The sequence below is a fragment of the Lithobates pipiens genome, unplaced genomic scaffold, assembly GCF_037356315.1.
Source record: "Lithobates pipiens isolate NorthernLeopardFrog02 unplaced genomic scaffold, aLitPip1_a1.2 Scaffold_25, whole genome shotgun sequence".
Lineage (NCBI taxonomy): Eukaryota > Metazoa > Chordata > Amphibia > Anura > Ranidae > Lithobates > Lithobates pipiens.
Genome location: NW_027507787.1, coordinates 42,391,213 through 42,410,013, shown reverse-complemented (window position 1 = coordinate 42,410,013; position 18,801 = coordinate 42,391,213). Strand labels below are relative to the sequence as shown.

The 18,801-nt window shown below is 47.0% G+C and overlaps 1 protein-coding gene across 1 annotated transcript in view; it reads right to left on the bottom strand.

Moving 5' to 3' along the window:
- Window positions 1-16,742: 16,742 nt before the first annotated feature.
- The window catches only part of LOC143930229 (uncharacterized), a 44,762-nt gene continuing 42,703 nt past the window's right edge, over window positions 16,743-18,801 (bottom strand). Inside the window, exon 12 of the mRNA XM_077454364.1 lies at window positions 16,743-17,205. Coding sequence (XP_077310490.1) covers window positions 16,935-17,205 — 271 coding nt within the window. The 3' untranslated portion in view covers window positions 16,743-16,934. The remainder of the gene's footprint in view (window positions 17,206-18,801) is intronic.

The window sequence follows — 18,801 nt, the reverse complement described above, 5'->3', positions numbered from 1 at the left end:
TTAGCTTTGTTGCCCTTCTTTGTACTCGCTCCATGTCCAGTACAGCCTTCCTGAGGACTGGTGCCCAGAACTGGACAGCATACATCTGCAAATACAGAGATTTAGCTGTTTACTCCATCCTCCAGGTGGTTTATGAACAAATTAAACAGGATTGGCCCCAGCACAGAAACCTGGGGGACCCGACTTCCCACCCCTGACCATTGCGAGTTTTGCCCATTTATCACCACCCTTTGAACTCGCCCTTGTAGCCAGTTTTCAATCTATGTACTCACCCTATGGTCCATGCCAACGGACCTTACTTTGTACAGTAAATGTTTATGGGGAACTGTGTCAAATGCTTTTGCAAAATCCAGATACACCATGTCTACGGGTCTTCCTTTATCTAGATGGCAGCTCACCTCCTCCTAAAAGGTTCATACATTGGTTTGGCTAGAACGATTCTTCATGAATCCATGCCAATTGTTGCTAATGATACCGTTTTCATTACTAAAATCTTGTATATAGTCCCTTATCATCCCCCCAAGAGCTTGCATACTATTGATGTTATGCTAACTGGTCTGTAACTCCCAGGGATGTATTTTGGCCCTTTTTAAAATATTGGTGCTACATTGGCTTTTTTACAAACAGCTGGTATAATTCTAGTCAGTAGACTATCAGTAACTTGACTGAGTTCCCTAAGTACCCTCGGGTGCAAATCTGGTCCCGGTGATTTTATAATGTTATGTTTCCCAAGTTTATTTCAAATTCTGTCCTCTGTTAGCCATGAGGGTGCTTTCTGTTATGTGTCATGAGGACAAACACTGCAGTTTTGGTTACTGAAGCCCCCCCCGATTCCTTCTTGAAGACCAGATGTCCTTCCTCATTCTTTATGGGGCCAATATGGTATGTCCTCTCTTTTTTTACTTTTTATATACTTAAAGAATTTCTTGGGATTTTTTGTTGCTCTCCTCCACTATGTGTCTTTTGTGTTCTATCTTAGTCGCCCTAATTGCACCCTACATATCTTGCTGCATTCTTTGTAAAGTCTGAATGATGATCCCTCAGCCTTGTATTTTTTTCTGAAGGCCTTCACCTTTGCTTTTATATTCATTTTTACATTAGAGTTAAAGCGGAGGTCCACCCTAAAGTGGACCTTCCGCTCATCGGAACCCTCCCCCCCTCCGGTGCCACAATTGGCACCTTTCAGGGGGAGGGGGGTGCAGATACCTGTACAGTACAGGTATCTGCACCCACTTCCGGGATAGCTCTCTGCGGAAAGGGGCGTAGATTACGCCCCTTTCCGCAAGTGCCCGCCCCTTTCCGCAAGTGCCCCGCTGCCTGCTGGGAAACACACAGATCCCAGAGGCAGGGGGAACGTCATTATTGCGCAGCGCGACTCGCGCATGCGCAGTAGGGAACCGGGAAATGAAGCCGAAAGGCTCCATTTCCTGATTCCCATACCCAAGATGGCGGCGGCAGCACCCGAGAGACGATCTAGAGATCGGCTTCGGGTGCCGACATCACGGGCACGCTGGACAGGTAAATGTCACTATTTTAAAAGTCAGCAGCTGCAGTATTTGTAGCTGCTGGCTTTAAAAAAAAAAAAAAACGCGGAGTCCCGGCGGACTCCCGCTTTAAGCCATCCATGACTTTTGTTTGCTCTTTTAAAATTAAATGGGATGCACTGGCTAATGCCCTTATTTAATATGCTCTTAAAGCAAATCCATTCCTCCTCTGTGTTCTTTGTTTCTAAGATTTTATCCCAATTTATATCTTCTAGCAAGGTTCGTAGTTTAGGGTAGTTGGCTCTTTTGAAATTCAGTGTCTTTGTGTTCCCCTTGTGTTTCCTATTTGTGTGATTTATACTGAAGCCAATTGACCTGTGATCGCTGTTTCCGAAATTGCTCCGCAATTCCATATCAGTGATCATGTCTGTATTGTTGGTAATCAATAGATCTAGTAACACCTTGTTTCTAGTTGGTGCGTCTACCATCTGACCCATGAAATAGTCCTGCAAGACAGGAACTGGCGAGCATTAGACGAGTGCGTCGTTCCCTCCACCCAGTCTATGTCTGGATAATTAAAATCCTCCATTATGATAACACTTCCCATCCTGGCTACTAATCCAAATTGTGATAGGAGGTCTCTTTTCCCCTCCTCCCTTAGGTTAGGGGGCCTATAGCATACTCCCAATATTATTTTCCGCTTAGCTTCATCCCTTTGGAGCTCTTTCCATAAGGATTTCGCCTCCTTCCTAGCTCCCTTATTGATGTCATCTCTCACATTCCCTTGTACATTATTCTTGATATATAGGCATACCCCTCCCCCTTTTTTACCCTCTCTATCCCTGCGATAAAGGGAATACGCTTGAATGGTTGCCAGCCAATCATGAGAGCGGTTGAACCAAGTCTCTGAAATTCCCACAAAATCGAAATCCTCCTCATTCAACAGTATCTCTAGTTCACCCATCTTGTCCACCAGGCTCCTGGCATTGGTGAACATGTCACGTAGTTTAGACCGGTCGTATACTGTCCTCTTATTGGGTGTTCCGAGACTGCAAATAGAACTTATTACTATACTTACCTCGGGTTTATGTTCTTTAGTAAACTTACCCCTAATGCCCCCAATACTACTCCCTGGAATATGTTCATTGCAGATTTGCACCCTCCTTATTTAGGTGCAGTCTGTCCCTTCTATAGAACTGGTGACCGACTGAGAAGTCAGCCCAGTTCTGCAGGAACCCAAACTCTGCCTTACTACACCAGCTCCTCAGCCACTTGTTTACTTCCTAATCGCCCACTGACTTTCTGATGTGGCTCGAGGTACCGATAGTATTCCTGAGAATACTACCTTGGAGGTCCTTTTCCTCAATTTAGCTCCTAAGCCCCTAAAATCATTCTTTAGGACACTCCATCTGCTTCTGAAATTTGTCATTGGTGCCAACGTGCTCCATGTTTATGTTTATTATCCAATCAAAACTGTTTAGAGTCAGAAGGCCCCGGTCTCATTGCTCTCTGAGTTGTTAAGTTGAGTCTCCCAGAATGATGATATTGTCTAAGTAATGATATTTTTTTTTTCCTTCCAGGCGAATTAGAGAAATGATGGAGAGGAGAATCTTTGAAAATACCCTTAGTACGGTACTGATGCCGAAAGGGAGACATGTGAATTGATAATGATGGTCGCAAACTGCGAACCTCATAAACCTCTGATGTTGCTTCCTTATAGGGACATGCAGGTAGGCATCCAAAAGGTCCACCAAAATCAGCCAGTCGTTCTCCTGGACCACCTTCATTATGGTCTGAAGGGAGTCCATTTGGAACCACCCGTTGAGGATGTAATTGTTCTTAAATCCAACACAGGCCTTAAGGTCCTTAAAGATTTTGGCACCAGGAAGATTCTGTTGGTACTTGCTTGATGGCCCCTTTGGACAAGAGTTTGTCTATATAGATCTGCAAGGCCCGTTTGGAAGTTCCATCTGCTACCTAAAGATGGAGCCACAGGGCCATCCTTGCTGTAACTGCGCTGGCCATGGATTTGGCTAACAGCTTTACTAAATCTACAGATGCCTCTGCAAAGAAATCCGCTGAAATGTTTGGTTCCTCCAATGCTGTAACACTCTTTGAGGGGTCTACCCCTGAGTTTAAAGAAGTCTCAAGGTTGGCCAGCCATGTTTTCAAGGCCCTTGACAAGGCAGTCAGGGCAATGGCTGGGCAAAGGGCTGACTCCGCCAAGGAATAGATTATTTTAATACCTGCATCCACCCAACAATCCATCGGATCCCTGAAGGTAACAGATTTCTCTAGTGTTAAGGACACATTGCGGGCTAAATGCTGTAAAGCTGCATCCACACTTGGTGGGGTCTCCCAAAAGCTAGCCTCTGAAGTAGGCAGGGGGTACAGTTGCAATAGTCTGTTTTGCCAATTCAGTCCTTTATCCAGTTTCTCCCACTTATCCTTGATTAATTCTTTAATCTCTGGAAAGATTGGGAAGGTAGGTCCCTCCTTTTTTAGGTTAGGAAAGGTCTGTTCCCTACAGGAACTCAGGTGCAAGCATTTTACCGGAAGGGTAGGACAAGACTTCAAAAAGTGACCTGCCTGGCCACAATAAATGCACAATCTTTCCCTCCTCCTAAAGGCCCTCTCATCCGCAAAAGGAAGTGTGAATCCCAACTGCATGGGTTCTACCTCACTGGCAGACTCGGTACCAGGAAGTATGAGAGTAGAGGGAGGCAATATTACCAACAAGTGGATTGCCTGCAACTTCTAAATTCATGGCCTTTGCCTACTGTCAGGAACCATGAATCAGACTGAGACAGATGTGCAGTAAAAATCACACTATTTAATAAAATGGTATAAGCAGAGCAAACATAGTCAAACCATAGCCAGAGTTCGGTAACCAGGACAGGTAGTCAGAACAAGCCAGGGAAACATGAGTCCAGAGATCAGCAAAGTCAGGTGCAGCAGAGAGATACAGATATGTTGACCAAGGTAAAGGCACAGAAGATATGATCCAAGGAGTTGATATAACCAGCCGCTCTAGCTGACGAGCAGGAAATGAAGACCAGGTGAGCCACTGTGGAAGGAAGAGTATGTGGCAATTAAGGATGTGAATAAACTCACCACCGCCCTCATCTATAGCTGGCTATAGCAGTAAGCAGCATTGGAAGGCTAAATCAGATAACAACAAGGCCTGGGGAATGCCCAGGAAAAACCCAAGCCTACTTACCACCAGCTTGCAGACAACAAAATTAACCTGTCTAACAGTACGGTAAAAACAGGGGTTTAGTCCACCCACATTTGCAAACGCATGCGTAAGCCACCGAGCCTCGTCAAGGCACCCTGGTATCTGTGGTCCTAACACTAAAATATGAGTGTCCCCACAGTGGAGGCACATGCCTTCTAATGGATAGATGAGGTCAGGTGGACTGAAGGGGAGCCCACCCCTTCTTAAAGGTACATGCAGCACACCAAACACCCAGCATGTAGCACAATGGCTGCAAAGGTGTTGGTGCATTGCTGGACCAATACAAATACGATATGAAAAAACTCACCACCGCCCTCATCTATAGCTGGCTATAGCAGTAAGCGGCATTGGAAGGCTAAATCAGATAACAACAAGGCCTGGGGAATGCCCAGGAAAAACCCAAGCCTACTTACCACCAGCTCAGAGACAACCAAATGAACCTGTCTAACAGTACATTAAAAACAGGGGTTTAGTCCGCACGCATCTGCAAACGCATGCGTAAGCCACAGAGCCTTGTCAAGGCACCCTGGTATCTGTGGTCCTAACATTAAAATATGAGTGTCCCCACAGTGGAGGCACATGCATTCTAATGGATAGAGGAGGTCAGGTGGACTGAAGGGGTTGTCTGCAAGCTAGTGGTAAGTAGGCTTGGGTTTTTTCTGGGTATTCCCCAGACCTTGTTGTTATTTGGCAATTAACAGACAACAGAGCTCTGAGAAGGAAGGGCTGAGCCCAGCCCTGGCAGGCAGGTGGCCTGGAGCGACCAAAAATTAAGAACACCGGGGATCAGGAGGGTGGTACTTTTATTCTAGCTATTGGAGGTGGTCCTTGGGGTTACTTACGGAGGATTAACCCATGGTGTGCTGACACGAGGTTAGCCAGGAAATTAAGTTTCAGTTCAGTGAGTCAAATAATTATTTGATCCCCAAGAAAAACATGACTTAGTACTTGGTGGAGAAAACCTTGTTGGCAATTACAGAGGTAAGATGTTTCTTGTAGTTGGTCACCAGGTTTGCACACATCTCAGAAGGGATTTTGGCCCTTTCTTCTTTAGAGATCTTCTCTAAATTCTTAAAGTTTCTTGGCTGTCGCTTGGCAACTTGAAGTTTCAGCTCCCTCCATAAATTTTCTATAGGATTGAGGTCTGGAGACTGACTAAGCCACTCCATGACCTTAATGTGCTTCTTCTTGAGCTACTCCTTTGTTGCCTTGACAGTATGTTTTGGGTCATTGTCATGCTAGAAGACCCATTCATGACCCGTCTTCGATGTTCTGACTGAGGGAAAAAGGTTCTCATCCAAGTTTTTACAATACATGGCCCCGTCCATTGGCCCCTCAATGAGGCAAAGTTGGCCTGTACCTTAAGCAGAGAAACAGCCCCAAAGCATCATGTTTCCACTTCCATGCTTGACTGTAGGAATGGTGTTCTTAGGCCGCGTACACACGCGGGGACTGTTCGCTCAACTTTGTCCGCTGAACAGTGTTTCAGCGGACAGTCCGCTCGTGTGTGGGCTTCAGCGGACAGTTTCAGCGGACAGTTTGACGAACAAAGTTTTTCAGAAATCCCGAAAAACTGTCCGCTGAAACTTGGTTTGAGCGGACAGTCCGCTCGTGTGTAGGCTTGTTCGTCAAACAAAGTTCCGCGCATGCTCAGAAAGAATTTATACGCCGAAGGTTGCATTGCAGTGTATAGGACGTCGTTTTCTAGTCCCGTCGTACGTGCCGTTCACGTCATCGCGCACGGTTTCAGCGGACTGTTCGTTCGTCGTGTGTGGCCATGTCCGTCCATGCTAATTTTGAGCGGACTGTCCGCTGAAACTGTTTGACGAACAAAGTTGAGCGAACAGTCCCCGCGTGTGTACGCGGCCTTAGGGTTATAGCCAGCATTTTTCTTCCTCCAAACATGGGGAGTCAAGTTAATGCCAAAAGCTAAATTTTGGTCTCATCTGACCACAGCACTTTCTTCCAATCCTTCTGTGAATCATTTAGATGTTCATTGGCATAACTGTAAATGTGCTTTCTTGAGGAGGGGGACTCGTGTTTGGAGGAAGAAAAATGCTGACTATGACCCTTTTTGTTTTTTTACATGTGATTATAAGACCACATGCACGCTGGGCATTTAGCCCTTTTGTGTCCAATCCTCAAGTTTGCATGAGCCTAGGAGATACAGCCGCAGCATATATCCCCACTTGACAGGCAAAAATACACTACAGCTGGACGTGTTTAGTGCCCTTTGTGTTTGACATAAATTAAACCGTAATAAAACCTAATAACATGTGTTATTGAATTGTTATGCTATGTTAGTTGTGTGTTGTATTGTTAATTGTAAATTGGTACAACAGTATGTGCTACTTAGACATGTGGGAAGGCTGGCCGTAGGCCAGCCTGTATTTGTGGGAGGAGTCTGAGGCTATATAACCCTCCTCCTCTGTCAGGGCCAGGGCTGGGGTTTTCTAGGTGTAGGCAGCTCATGGGGGAAGGGCTGTCCAGCTATCCCCCACCACTCTCTGCTCTGCATTCATGCTGGTGGGGAAGCGGGGGTGCGTTTTCCTGTCATGTTCCAGTGTGAGGAGAGGGGGGGTGATCCTCTCTCTCTCTCCCCACACGTTTGCTCTGTCCATTCGCCCGCCGTTTCTGCCAGTATGGGGAGTGGGGGGGTGATCGGCCGCCCCAGCTCCTCTCTCTCCCCACACGTTTGCTCTGTCCACCCACCCGCCGTTTCTTCCAGTGTGGGGAGGGGAGGGGGGGGGGGCGATCAGCCGCCCCAGCTCCTCTCTCTCCCCATGTGTGTTGTGCTGCCGATTCGTCCGGGGGGGGCTCCACGTGGCGGCCGCTCGGCTGATTCTCCCTGGGGGGAGGGTGTGATCGGCGGGGCTGCTGGGAGCCCGCCTGGTGATCGGCCGCCCGCTGGCTTCTCTCTCATTGCTCACATGGCGGGGGGGTGGTCGGCCGCCCGCTGGCTCCTCTCTCCCTTTGCTCGCATGGCGGGGGGTGAGGGGGGGGGGGGTCGGCCACCGCTGGCTCCGCTCCCCGTGCATGTCCGTCCCCAGAGCTGCCGAGAACCCGCCTGGTGATCGGTCAGCTGCTGGATCCTCTCTCCCCTTGCTCATGTGGGGGGGGGGGGGGGGGTGGTATCGGCTGGCTGCCTAAGTGAGCGGTGGGTCCTGGTGCTTGCAAGGGGGATGGGCTGTCACCCACCTGTTGCTCCTTTCCTCCCCACAGCGCAGACTGGCATCTCTGCTGCAGTGATGGAGGATCTCAGTCCACCCAGGTTGCTGCTTTACTTGTTGTTGGTTTCTTTGGTCGGTGTTATATTGGGGTCAGCCCGGGTGTCTGTGGTAGCTTCCATCAGCAATTTTCTGTCATAGCGTTCTGTTACAGTGTTTTGCCAGCGTTTTCTGTCATAAGCGTTTTTTCCAGCGGTTTCTGTCATAGCGTTCTGCCAGCGGTTTCTGTCATATCGTTCTGCCAGCGTTTTCTGTCATAGCGTTCTGCCAGCGTTTTCTGTCATATCGTTCTGCCAGCGTTTTCTGTCATAGCGTTCTGCCAGCGTTTTCTGTCATAGCGTTCTGCCAGCGTTTTCTGTCATACCGTTCTGCCAGCGTTTCTGTCATAGCGTTCTGCCAGCGTTTTCTGTCATAGCGTTCTACCAGCGTTTTCTGTCATAGCGTTCTGCCAGCGTTTTCTGTCATAGCGTTCTGCCAGCGTTTTCTGTCATAGCGTTCTGCCAGCGTTTTCTGTCATATCGTTCTGCCAGCATTTTCTGTCACAGCGTTCTGCCAGCGTTTTTCTGTCACAGCGTTCTGCCAGCGTTTTTCTGTCACAGCGTTCTGCCTGCGATTTTCTGTCACAGCGTTCTGCCTGCGATTTTCTGTCACAGCGTTCTGCCTGCGATTTTCTGTCACAGCGGGCTATCCAGCATTTCTGTCACAACGTTCTGTCCAGCATTTCTGTCACAGCGTTCTGCCCTGCATTTTCTGCCTAGCATTTTCTGTCACAGCGTTCTGCCCAGCATTTTCTGTCACAGCGTTCTGCCCAGCATTTTTCTGTCACAGCGTTCTGCCCAGCATTTTTCTGTCACAGCGTTCAGCCCAGCATTTTCTGTCACAGCGTTCTGCCCAGCATTTTCTGTCACAGCGTTCTGCCCAGCATTTTCTGTCACAGCGTTCTGCCCAGCATTTTCTGTCACAGCGTTCTGCCCAGCATTTTCTGTCATAACGTTCGGCCCAGCATTCCTGTCATAGCGTTCTATCTAGCTTTCCTGTCATAGCGTTCTGTCCAGCATTTCTGTCACAGCGTTCTGTCCAGGTTTCGGTCATAGCATTCAGTCCAGTTTTTGTCACAGCGTTCTGTTCAGCATTTTCTGTCATAGCGTTCGGCCCAGCATTTCTGTCATAGCGTTCCATCTAGCTTTCCTGTCATAGCGTTCTGTCCAGCATTTCTGTCACAGCGTTCTGTCCAGGTTTCGGTCATAGCATTCAGTCCAGTTTTTTGTCACAGCGTTCTGTTCAGCATTTTCTGTCATAGCGTTCGGCCCAGCATTTCTGTCATAGCGTTCCATCTAGCTTTCCTGTCATAGCGTTCTGTCCAGCATTTCTGTCACGGCGTTCTGTCCAGGTTTCGGTCAGAATTCAGTCCAGTTTTTCTGTCACAGCGTTCTGTTCAGCATTTTCTGTCATAGCGTTCTGCCCAGCATTTTCTGTCATAGCGTTCTGTCCAGCATTTCTGTCACAGCGTTCGGTCCAGCATTTCTGTCACAGCGTTCAGTCCAGCATTTCTGTCACAGCGTTCGGTCCAGCATTTCTGTCACAGCGTTCGGTCCTGCATTTCTGTCACAGCGTTCGGTCCAGCATTTCTGTCACAGCGTTCGGTCCAGCATTTCTGTCATAGCATTCGATCTAGCTTTCCTGTCATAGCGTTCTGTCCAGGTTTTGGTTATAGCATTAGTCCAGTTTTCTGTCACAGCGTTCTGTTCAGCATTTTCTGTCATTACGTTCGGCTCAGCATTTTCTGTCATCACGTTCGGCCCAGCATTTTCTGTCATTACGTTCGGCCCAGCATTTTCTGTCATACTTTCAGCCCAGCATTTTCTGTCATAACGTTCGGCCCAGCAATTCTGTCATAGCGATTGGTCCAGCATTCTCGGTCATAGCATTCTTTCTAGCTTTCCTGTCATAGCGTTCTGTCCAGGTTCGGTCACAGCATTTAGTCCAGTATTTCCGTCATAGCGTTCGGTCCAGTATTTCTGTCATAGCGTTCGGTCCAGTATTTCCGTCATAGCGTTCTGCCCAGCATTTTCTGTCACAGCGTTCTGCCCAGCATTTTCTGTCACAGCGTTCTGCCCAGCATTTTTCTGTCACAGCGTTCTGCCCAGCATTTTCTGTCACAGCGTTCTGCCCAGCATTTTCTGTCACAGCGTTCTGCCCAGCATTTTCTGTCACAGCGTTCTGCCCAGCATTTTCTGTCACAGCGTTCTGCCCAGCATTTTCTGTCACAGCGTTCTGCCCAGCATTTTCTGTCATAACGTTCGGCCCAGCATTCCTGTCATAGCGTTCTATCTAGCTTTCCTGTCATAGCGTTCTGTCCAGCATTTCTGTCACAGCGTTCTGTCCAGGTTTCGGTCATAGCATTCAGTCCAGTTTTTGTCACAGCGTTCTGTTCAGCATTTTCTGTCATAGCGTTCGGCCCAGCATTTCTGTCATAGCGTTCCATCTAGCTTTCCTGTCATAGCGTTCTGTCCAGCATTTCTGTCACAGCGTTCTGTCCAGGTTTCGGTCATAGCATTCAGTCCAGTTTTTTGTCACAGCGTTCTGTTCAGCATTTTCTGTCATAGCGTTCGGCCCAGCATTTCTGTCATAGCGTTCCATCTAGCTTTCCTGTCATAGCGTTCTGTCCAGCATTTCTGTCACGGCGTTCTGTCCAGGTTTCGGTCAGAATTCAGTCCAGTTTTTCTGTCACAGCGTTCTGTTCAGCATTTTCTGTCATAGCGTTCTGCCCAGCATTTTCTGTCATAGCGTTCTGTCCAGCATTTCTGTCACAGCGTTCGGTCCAGCATTTCTGTCACAGCGTTCGGTCCAGCATTTCTGTCACAGCGTTCGGTCCAGCATTTCTGTCACAGCGTTCGGTCCTGCATTTCTGTCACAGCGTTCGGTCCAGCATTTCTGTCACAGCGTTCGGTCCAGCATTTCTGTCATAGCATTCGATCTAGCTTTCCTGTCATAGCGTTCTGTCCAGGTTTTGGTTATAGCATTAGTCCAGTTTTCTGTCACAGCGTTCTGTTCAGCATTTTCTGTCATTACGTTCGGCTCAGCATTTTCTGTCATCACGTTCGGCCCAGCATTTTCTGTCATTATGTTCGGCCCAGCATTTTCTGTCATACTTTCGGCCCAGCATTTTCTGTCATACGTTCGGCCCAGCATTTTCTGTCATAACGTTCGGCCCAGCAATTCTGTCATAGCGATTGGTCCAGCATTCTCGGTCATAGCATTCTTTCTAGCTTTCCTGTCATAGCGTTCTGTCCAGGTTCGGTCACAGCATTTAGTCCAGTATTTCCGTCATAGCGTTCGGTCCAGTATTTCTGTCATAGCGTTCGGTCCAGTATTTCCGTCATAGCGCTCTGTCCAGCATGGCTGTCATAGTGGTTTGCCCCTGGGTTCCTGTCATATCATTCTGCCCGGCATGTCTGTCATAGCGTTCCGCCCCAGGTTATCTGTCAGTGTTCTGCCCCTGGAGTTCTGTCATAGCGTTCTGCCAGCATGTCTGTCATAGCGTTCTGCCCCGGGATTTCAGTCATCGTTCTACCTAGGTTAACTTTTAGAATTTCTGTCATGGCATTGTCGTGACATTTTTCTGTCAGTATTTCTGTCATAGTGTTTCTGTTCAGTGGTTCTGTCATGGTGTTTCAACCTCTGTGTTTGGCTTCAGAGTTCGCAGAAGGGCGTTCACTTATGACATATTCTGGTTAGGTTTGTCTGCATTCATTGTCATGTCTCATCGTATCTGTGTTCATGTTTGTACCGGGGTCAGTTAGCTAGGGCTCGCACATCGGGATCTGTCACGTCTACAGATCCATACGGGCTGAGGTTTCGTTATTAATGATTGTTGACCACAATCTTCTCGCCTGTATACCATACGTCATACGATGCATGTTCATTCACCACACCTGTACGTCTACCCACCACGGTCTGTGGGTACTCTAGGCCTGAGTTTCTGTTAATTACCTGTCTCTGCGCTGCAGGTTACTCGGGTTAACTCACTATTCACAACTCACACACGGGGGGGGGGGGTTCATCATTAGGTTCATTCATGCGCTGTGGTCTTGACTTTTCTGCCATGTTCTCATTCTTAGGTAGGCAGAGGGGCGTTGTTGTTCTCATGTCTGGTTGTCTGTCTTTCCTTCTAGTTGCGTTTTCAGGTTGGGCCGTCTTGGCATCCATACCAATATCAACCATGCCTGCACTCACTTACAGATGTAATTTCGCCACTGGGCGCACCCTCGGGTTGGAAGCAGACGTCAATTTTCTTAGTTGACATCCTGTTGCATAGAGGCCCTGGTTACCGCCCTGGGATTCATACTCTCAGGGTGTGTCCAAGCCACGGTCCTTAGGTGGTAGGTTGGGTGATGTCGTCACCATTCTGGATTCCACTCTCAGCTCCGATCTCTTGTCTAGGAGGTTGCCTGGAGTACTGCTCAGGGACGTCGGTCCAGTCATCTTTGCTCCTCCCCGGTTTGTTCCAGGTGGGGAGGGGGGTGCTTTAGTCACTTCGGGCATGGCTGGATCATGCTATGGGACTTATTCCCCTGGGTTGGAGTCTGTTTCTCCTTCTTCGGTTCAGGATTCGGTCTCGGTTGGTAGGTCTCGGGCAGTAGCATGACCTGTTCGTACCCGGTGGGACCAGTCTGTCTTGGTGTCGCCATGTTGATGATGCTCATTGCCATGGCACCTACTCCATAACATCCATCGGGCAGCCAGGTTTCCTCTCCTATCACTGGTATTTTTGGCACTCACCCTCTCACTTCCTCTTACCAGGTATGGGAAGGGGTGTTTCACGGTGCTTCTTCTGGTGTCTGTTGTAGGGGTTCTTCGGGTCAGCCCTTGCTCTCTTGTCCCCACGTATCCTCTCATTCATAGCAGTTCATTCGCATGTCCGGGTTACCTTGGGCATCAGGCTCATCCTATCCTTCACGGGACGTTCAATTGGGTTTGCGTAGCTTGCAGGCTCTAAGGAGGTTCCTTCTCATCTCCAGGTCAGGAGTCGGTGGGTTCTACTCTCACAGCGGATACTTACCGGTTACTTACGGTTGGCGTTTGGGCATACATCATTTTATGGATGGGATCTTTACCTTCCCTCTCCCACCTAAACTTGTGTCTTTTTGCCCTCTTTTCAGGCATACTGACCATACAGGCCATGGCACACCTCAGGCCTTGTTTCTTAAGTAATATTGCATTTCCCACTTGAAGACTCCGATTACAAGTGGGAAGGCTGGCCGTAGGCCAGCCTGTATTTGTGGGAGGAGTCTGAGGCTATATAACCCTCCTCCTCTGTCAGGGCCAGGGCTGGGGTTTTCTAGGTGCCCACCCACCCGTTTCCCCCAGGTTATTCACTCATACTCATAGTATTTTTTCTTATTCTTACATTCAGGGTATGCCCTCTTTTCAGGCATACTGACCATACAGGCCATGGCACACCTCAGGCCTTGTTTCTTAAGTAATATTGCATTTCCCACTTGAAGACTCCGATTACAAATAATCTATAAGTATCTGAATCATAATACAAACAGTTGAGATTTAATGTATGACTAACAGTTTGCTGTTTATGGGGGCTGCTTGCTAAAACACCAAAATTTCAATTTGTAGCATCCTCTAGTGCTAGAATAGGTGTAGGGAAATTTACGGGATTCAGAGTAGTTGCATGAATCTGTTAATTGGGTCAAGGTACAGATTCAGGTAAGGCTGAAAGGGTCTGCAAACCAGTCCTCTATCTCCTCCCCCTAGCTTTGGAGGTTTCAAGGAAACTTCTAGAAGCTAGTGGGCAGGTTTATAGAGACAGGGATCATAATATTTATGGGAATCTGGCCAATCCCCATGCAGGAGGAATGTCAGAGTTTAAATGAAGTTCAGTTGGAACCATAAGGCCATTACATGCACACATGCTCATAATTCTGAGCTAAATACAGAACAGTCATTAGCATGCACACGCACACATATTAGAGTGTACACAAGACACACGTGCATGCACATGTACGCGCACTGGTGTCAAACAGCTATTTAGCTGGACAAGAACAGATTGCTGAGTGGTCTTCAGCTAGTTCCTGTTTAACCTGCTATACTTGTCTATCCGTGTTTGATCCAGCTTGCCCTTGACAAATCTGTGGATTCCTGCCTGCCTATTGTGATCTCGGCTTGTACTCTGACCCAGCTCCTGTCTTGTGTTTCTGTTCCTCTCTGCCCGACTGTGTACCAGCCTCAGCCTGTATCCTGACTCTGCCTTCGACTTATGTTCCTGTACCTTCACTGTCCGGCTATCTGGTGATCTGCTTCCTGCAAACTTTAGCTGGCACTACCTGTTCTACCGGCCCTCGTGTCACTCTGTGTCCTCACACCTCCTGTCATCACTACCAAGGGTGTTGGACAAGAGGTGCAAGAGAAGCTCCTTCTAGAGCTTGATCACCACCAGGTACTTGACACATGGTGGCTGAATCAGCACGTAAATATTGGGGAGTCTGGCCAGCAATGGGGAGTCAGGTGGAAGATGGAAGTGAGTGAAGCCTGGGACAGAGCCCCAAGAGGAAAGGGGGGTCTGCCTCCAGGCTGAAAGCTGGAAGGAGAAAGAGATCTGAAAGAGTGATATTCATTGCATTGCAGTCCACTGGTAAAGGACAGTCTGTTACTCAGAAAGGAATCTAGCCCACTGAAAGGCCTGAAAGCATTTTCACCTACAGCTGCAGGACAAGGACAGTGTGAGTACATCTACACCCCCAGGGTCTACAAGGGAGAGGGCTGCTAGGTGCCAAATCCAACCAGTTCTCCCTAGGAAAGAGCTTCAAGTCTGTTCTGGAATACCTTGCTCTGGGATACTCTTCAAGACAGCTAAGTGGGCTGGTAGTTTCGAACTGGGGTCTGAAGAAGCTCATTTAAACGGGACCAAGTGTTCCTGATGCCGCGTACACACAGGCGGACTGTATGGCGTACTTAGTCCGTCGAAACACATTTCAGCGGACAGTCCGCTCGTGTGTGGGCTTCAGCTGACTTTTTCAGCGTGCAGTCTGGCGTACTAAGTATTTCGGATTTTCCGTAATTCTGTCCGTCATACTTTGGTTTCAGCGGACAATACGATCGTCAGTGTGATAGTTGGATGGACTAAGAATGGCGCATGCCCATTTACATTTGCTGTGTATTGGACTTCCTATTTCTAGTCCCGTCGTACGTGCTGTACACGTCATCGCGCAAGCTTTTGAGGGACTGTTTGTGTATCCGTGTGTGGTCAAGTCCATTCAGTGGAAAGTATGATGGACTGTCCGTCGGATTGTATGACGGACTAAGTACGCCATACAGTCCGCTCGTGTGTACGCGGCATTATAGAGAACATTGATCTGTTAAGGGACAGAAGTCACTCTGAAGTTTTGTCCTCAAAGGTTGTTTTACCTCATCTTGTATATCCTTAGGCCCTATCCATGTTGTTTACTCTAAATAAAACAACCCCATGGACTGGTTACTGACTTTGGATGCAAGTTGGAAAATGCGTGTTACCTAGCTGTGCAGGCAATAGGGGGACCTAAAACTCAGTGGATCCTTAGAGGGTAGCACTACAAATGTATTAATAAACCTCAGGTATATGTGTATATATTGTTTTCCTAGTATATTGGTATAGCTGTAGTTTGGCCCTTTTTTCTTAATCCAACGATGTTAACAAACATTTAAATAACCACAAGTAGTTAGCTTATACAGAAAATTTATTCACAGATATAAATATTTAAAGCAAAAAATCTCTCTCTCTCTCTCTCTCTCTCTCTCTCTCTCTCTCTCTCTCTCTCTCTCTCTCTCTCTCTCTCTCTCTCTCTCTCTCTCTCTCTCTCTCTCTCTCTCTCTCTCTCTCTCTCTCTATATATATATATATATATATATATATATATATATATATCAGATACAAACTGAAATGCACAAAAATATAAAACTCTTGTAACATAACTAAATTCATGAATCATAAATGTAATGGTACCTGCACAATGCAAATCAACCATATTTTTCAGTAATGGCCCTTATTACTCCTCTTTTATGCAAGCAATGGATTGGCTCTTCGAAGGAGTTGCAAATATCAATATACATAGATGGGTGCATTTCAGTCTAGAAAAGTAGATATTCCTAGGTTGCATTTACATGTAGACTGCTCTAGGTAATATCTACAAGTGATGCTGAGCCTTCATGTTTGAAAGAACTGAAATCCAATGAAAGAAAGGAGTGAACTTGGCACAAGCTGAGCTGAGCAGCCAGGAAATGAGGCGGACTCTATGTGACTTGCTGCAGCTTCAAATACACACTGTAAGAAGCTGAACATTCCTTCTGAAAACTGTAGCCCTATGGCTTCCATTTTGATTCTCTGGCTTCGGTGCTTTTTGCATCACTGATACCAGACAGGTGTAGTGGGGTACTGCTCAGCAACTACAGTACTTCAATATTCTACTACAGTTTAGTACTACGCATGGTAAAGAGGCTCAGTCACTTTTCCCATTCAGGACTAAGTGACAAAGTGACTGCTTACTATCCACTCACTTTTTTTGCTTGCTCCCTTACCGTTCCTATGCACAGTCTTTGCAAAATCCCTGGTGTTTTTTGGTGTGAGGGAGCACGGGACCTTCTCTTGGGATGCTTGGGTCTGGTTGGTCAATGGTGGGTCTGAAAACTGTCATGTGAAAAGGAGGAAGATATCCTAAAACCTGTGAAATCTCCATCAATGACTAACACATAGAAACAAAGTGAAAAGGGAATTCTGCAAAACTGGCTATAAGTAGATTGCTGAAGTTGTTTAGCCATCTGTTAAAATAATTTATTGGAGTTCATCACTGGAGAAAGAATCTCACAAGAGGAGAACAGAAGTGTCATTTAGATTTTAATATTCTATAGGATGATCACTTATCACTTATAGGATTAAGAGACTTTATCATAGTTGCACTTATTTCCTTTACTGTTAATTGACTGTACATGAAAAGGTATTTACAGAAGATTGATTGGAGTAGACCTTCTTATAGCCTTGGTGGTTGAAAGTCCAACATCCTCATAACTGCAAGTTTCTTTGGACTCAATAAATGCAGTAGTGTTACTTTCAATGCCACGAGAAGTTTTAAACTGGTGAACAATTTTACTCCAAAAATAGTCAATTGGGAAATCAGAAACTGCATTTTCAATAACAGTGTCATAGACAACTTCTACAGCAGCCTCTTCTATTCCATATTCTTCTTCTAGTTCATGTTCTTCAGTACTTGACCTACACAGATCAACAGACAAAATATTGTTAGTTTCATTAATTGTTAGCAGTATTAAATCCAAAACCAAAAATTGAATATATTGCAGGTTACCAGTCATAAGATATGGTAGCTGCATTATTTTTCCTCTTTGAGGCTGGGTTCACACTGAAGCGATGCGGGAACGCCGCAAATCTGCGGCGGGTTCCCGCATCGCATGCCTCCCGCCGGCAGTTCACACTGCCCTATGCGGACTGCTGGGAGTGCCAGTGAAACCTTAATGACACCCCCAGATCAGTTCGCATATCGCAGTGCGATCTGCAAACTCGGACAGGAATCGGATCGCATGGTGTGAACCATGCGATCCGATTCTGCTGCGGACCAAAAAAGGGTCCTGTGCAAGTTTGGAGCGGGTGCGATGCGAATTCAGCCATACTATCTGTATGGCTGAACTCGCATCGCACAGAGATCGGATGTGATTTGCACTGCAGTGCGGTGCGAATCACATCCGGGTCTCCAAGCCGCAGCAGTGTGAACCCAGCCTTAGGCTTATTCCCCTCTGTTTCCACCTGATGATCTGACCAGTAATAAACCGCCTGTATTAGGCCCCTTTCACACTGAAGCGGTATTCAGGCGTTACAGCGCTAAAAATAGCGCCTATGTAGCGCCTGAAAAAAACCGGCCCCTGTCACTTCAGTGTGAAAGCCGGAGGGCTTTCACACTGAAGCGGTGCGCTGGCAAGACAGTGAAAAAAGTCCTGCTAGCCGCATCTTTGGAGCGGTGAAGGAGCGGTGTATTCACCGCTCCTAAACCGCTCCTACCCATTGAAATCAATGGGACACCGCGGCAATACCGCCGGCAAAGCGCCGCTGCAGCGGCGCTTTGCGGCGCTTTGCGGGCGGGTTTAACCCTTTTTCGGCCGCTAGCGGGGGTTAAAACCACCCCGCTAGCGCCCGCAGACCGCCGCTAAAACAACGGTAAAGCGCCGCTAAAAATAGCGGCACTTTACCGCCGACGCCGCTCCCGCCCCAGTGTGAAAGCAGCCTTAGAGTGCCCCCTGTTTGGCTGAATGAGCACAAGGGACATGTTTGGAAAGCAGCATTGTCAGTCTTGGAGGAGGGGAGTGTTAGATGAACTAGCATACTTAGATATACTAACACATTGAAGCTGAACTCCAGCTCATACAAGCAGTTACAGAAAACAGTTTGGCTTTCTTTTGGGATAAAAATTGTACATTAATAAATAAAGCCAATCATTGTATGCACCCATATCAATGGTAAATGGTTTGTCTCATCCCCCTAACTGCTACATTTGAAAGACAACTTTTTATTTTTAAAAACAACAGGCTTACTAGCAGGATCACCAGGTGAAAATAAAGACATTTTTTTTTTTTTTTTATGGTTGAGCTAGATGGACTTTTGTCTTTTTTCAACCTGACTAACTATATAACTATGAAAATAAATCCTAAAAAAATAAACACATGCAGTCATCACATCTAATAATTGGTAAGCAGCCATATAATAAATGTTTTCTTTTTGGTTTAATACCACTTTAAAGTGGTTGTAAACCCTTACAAACCCCTTTGACCTACAGGTAAGCCTAGATTAAGGCTTACCTGT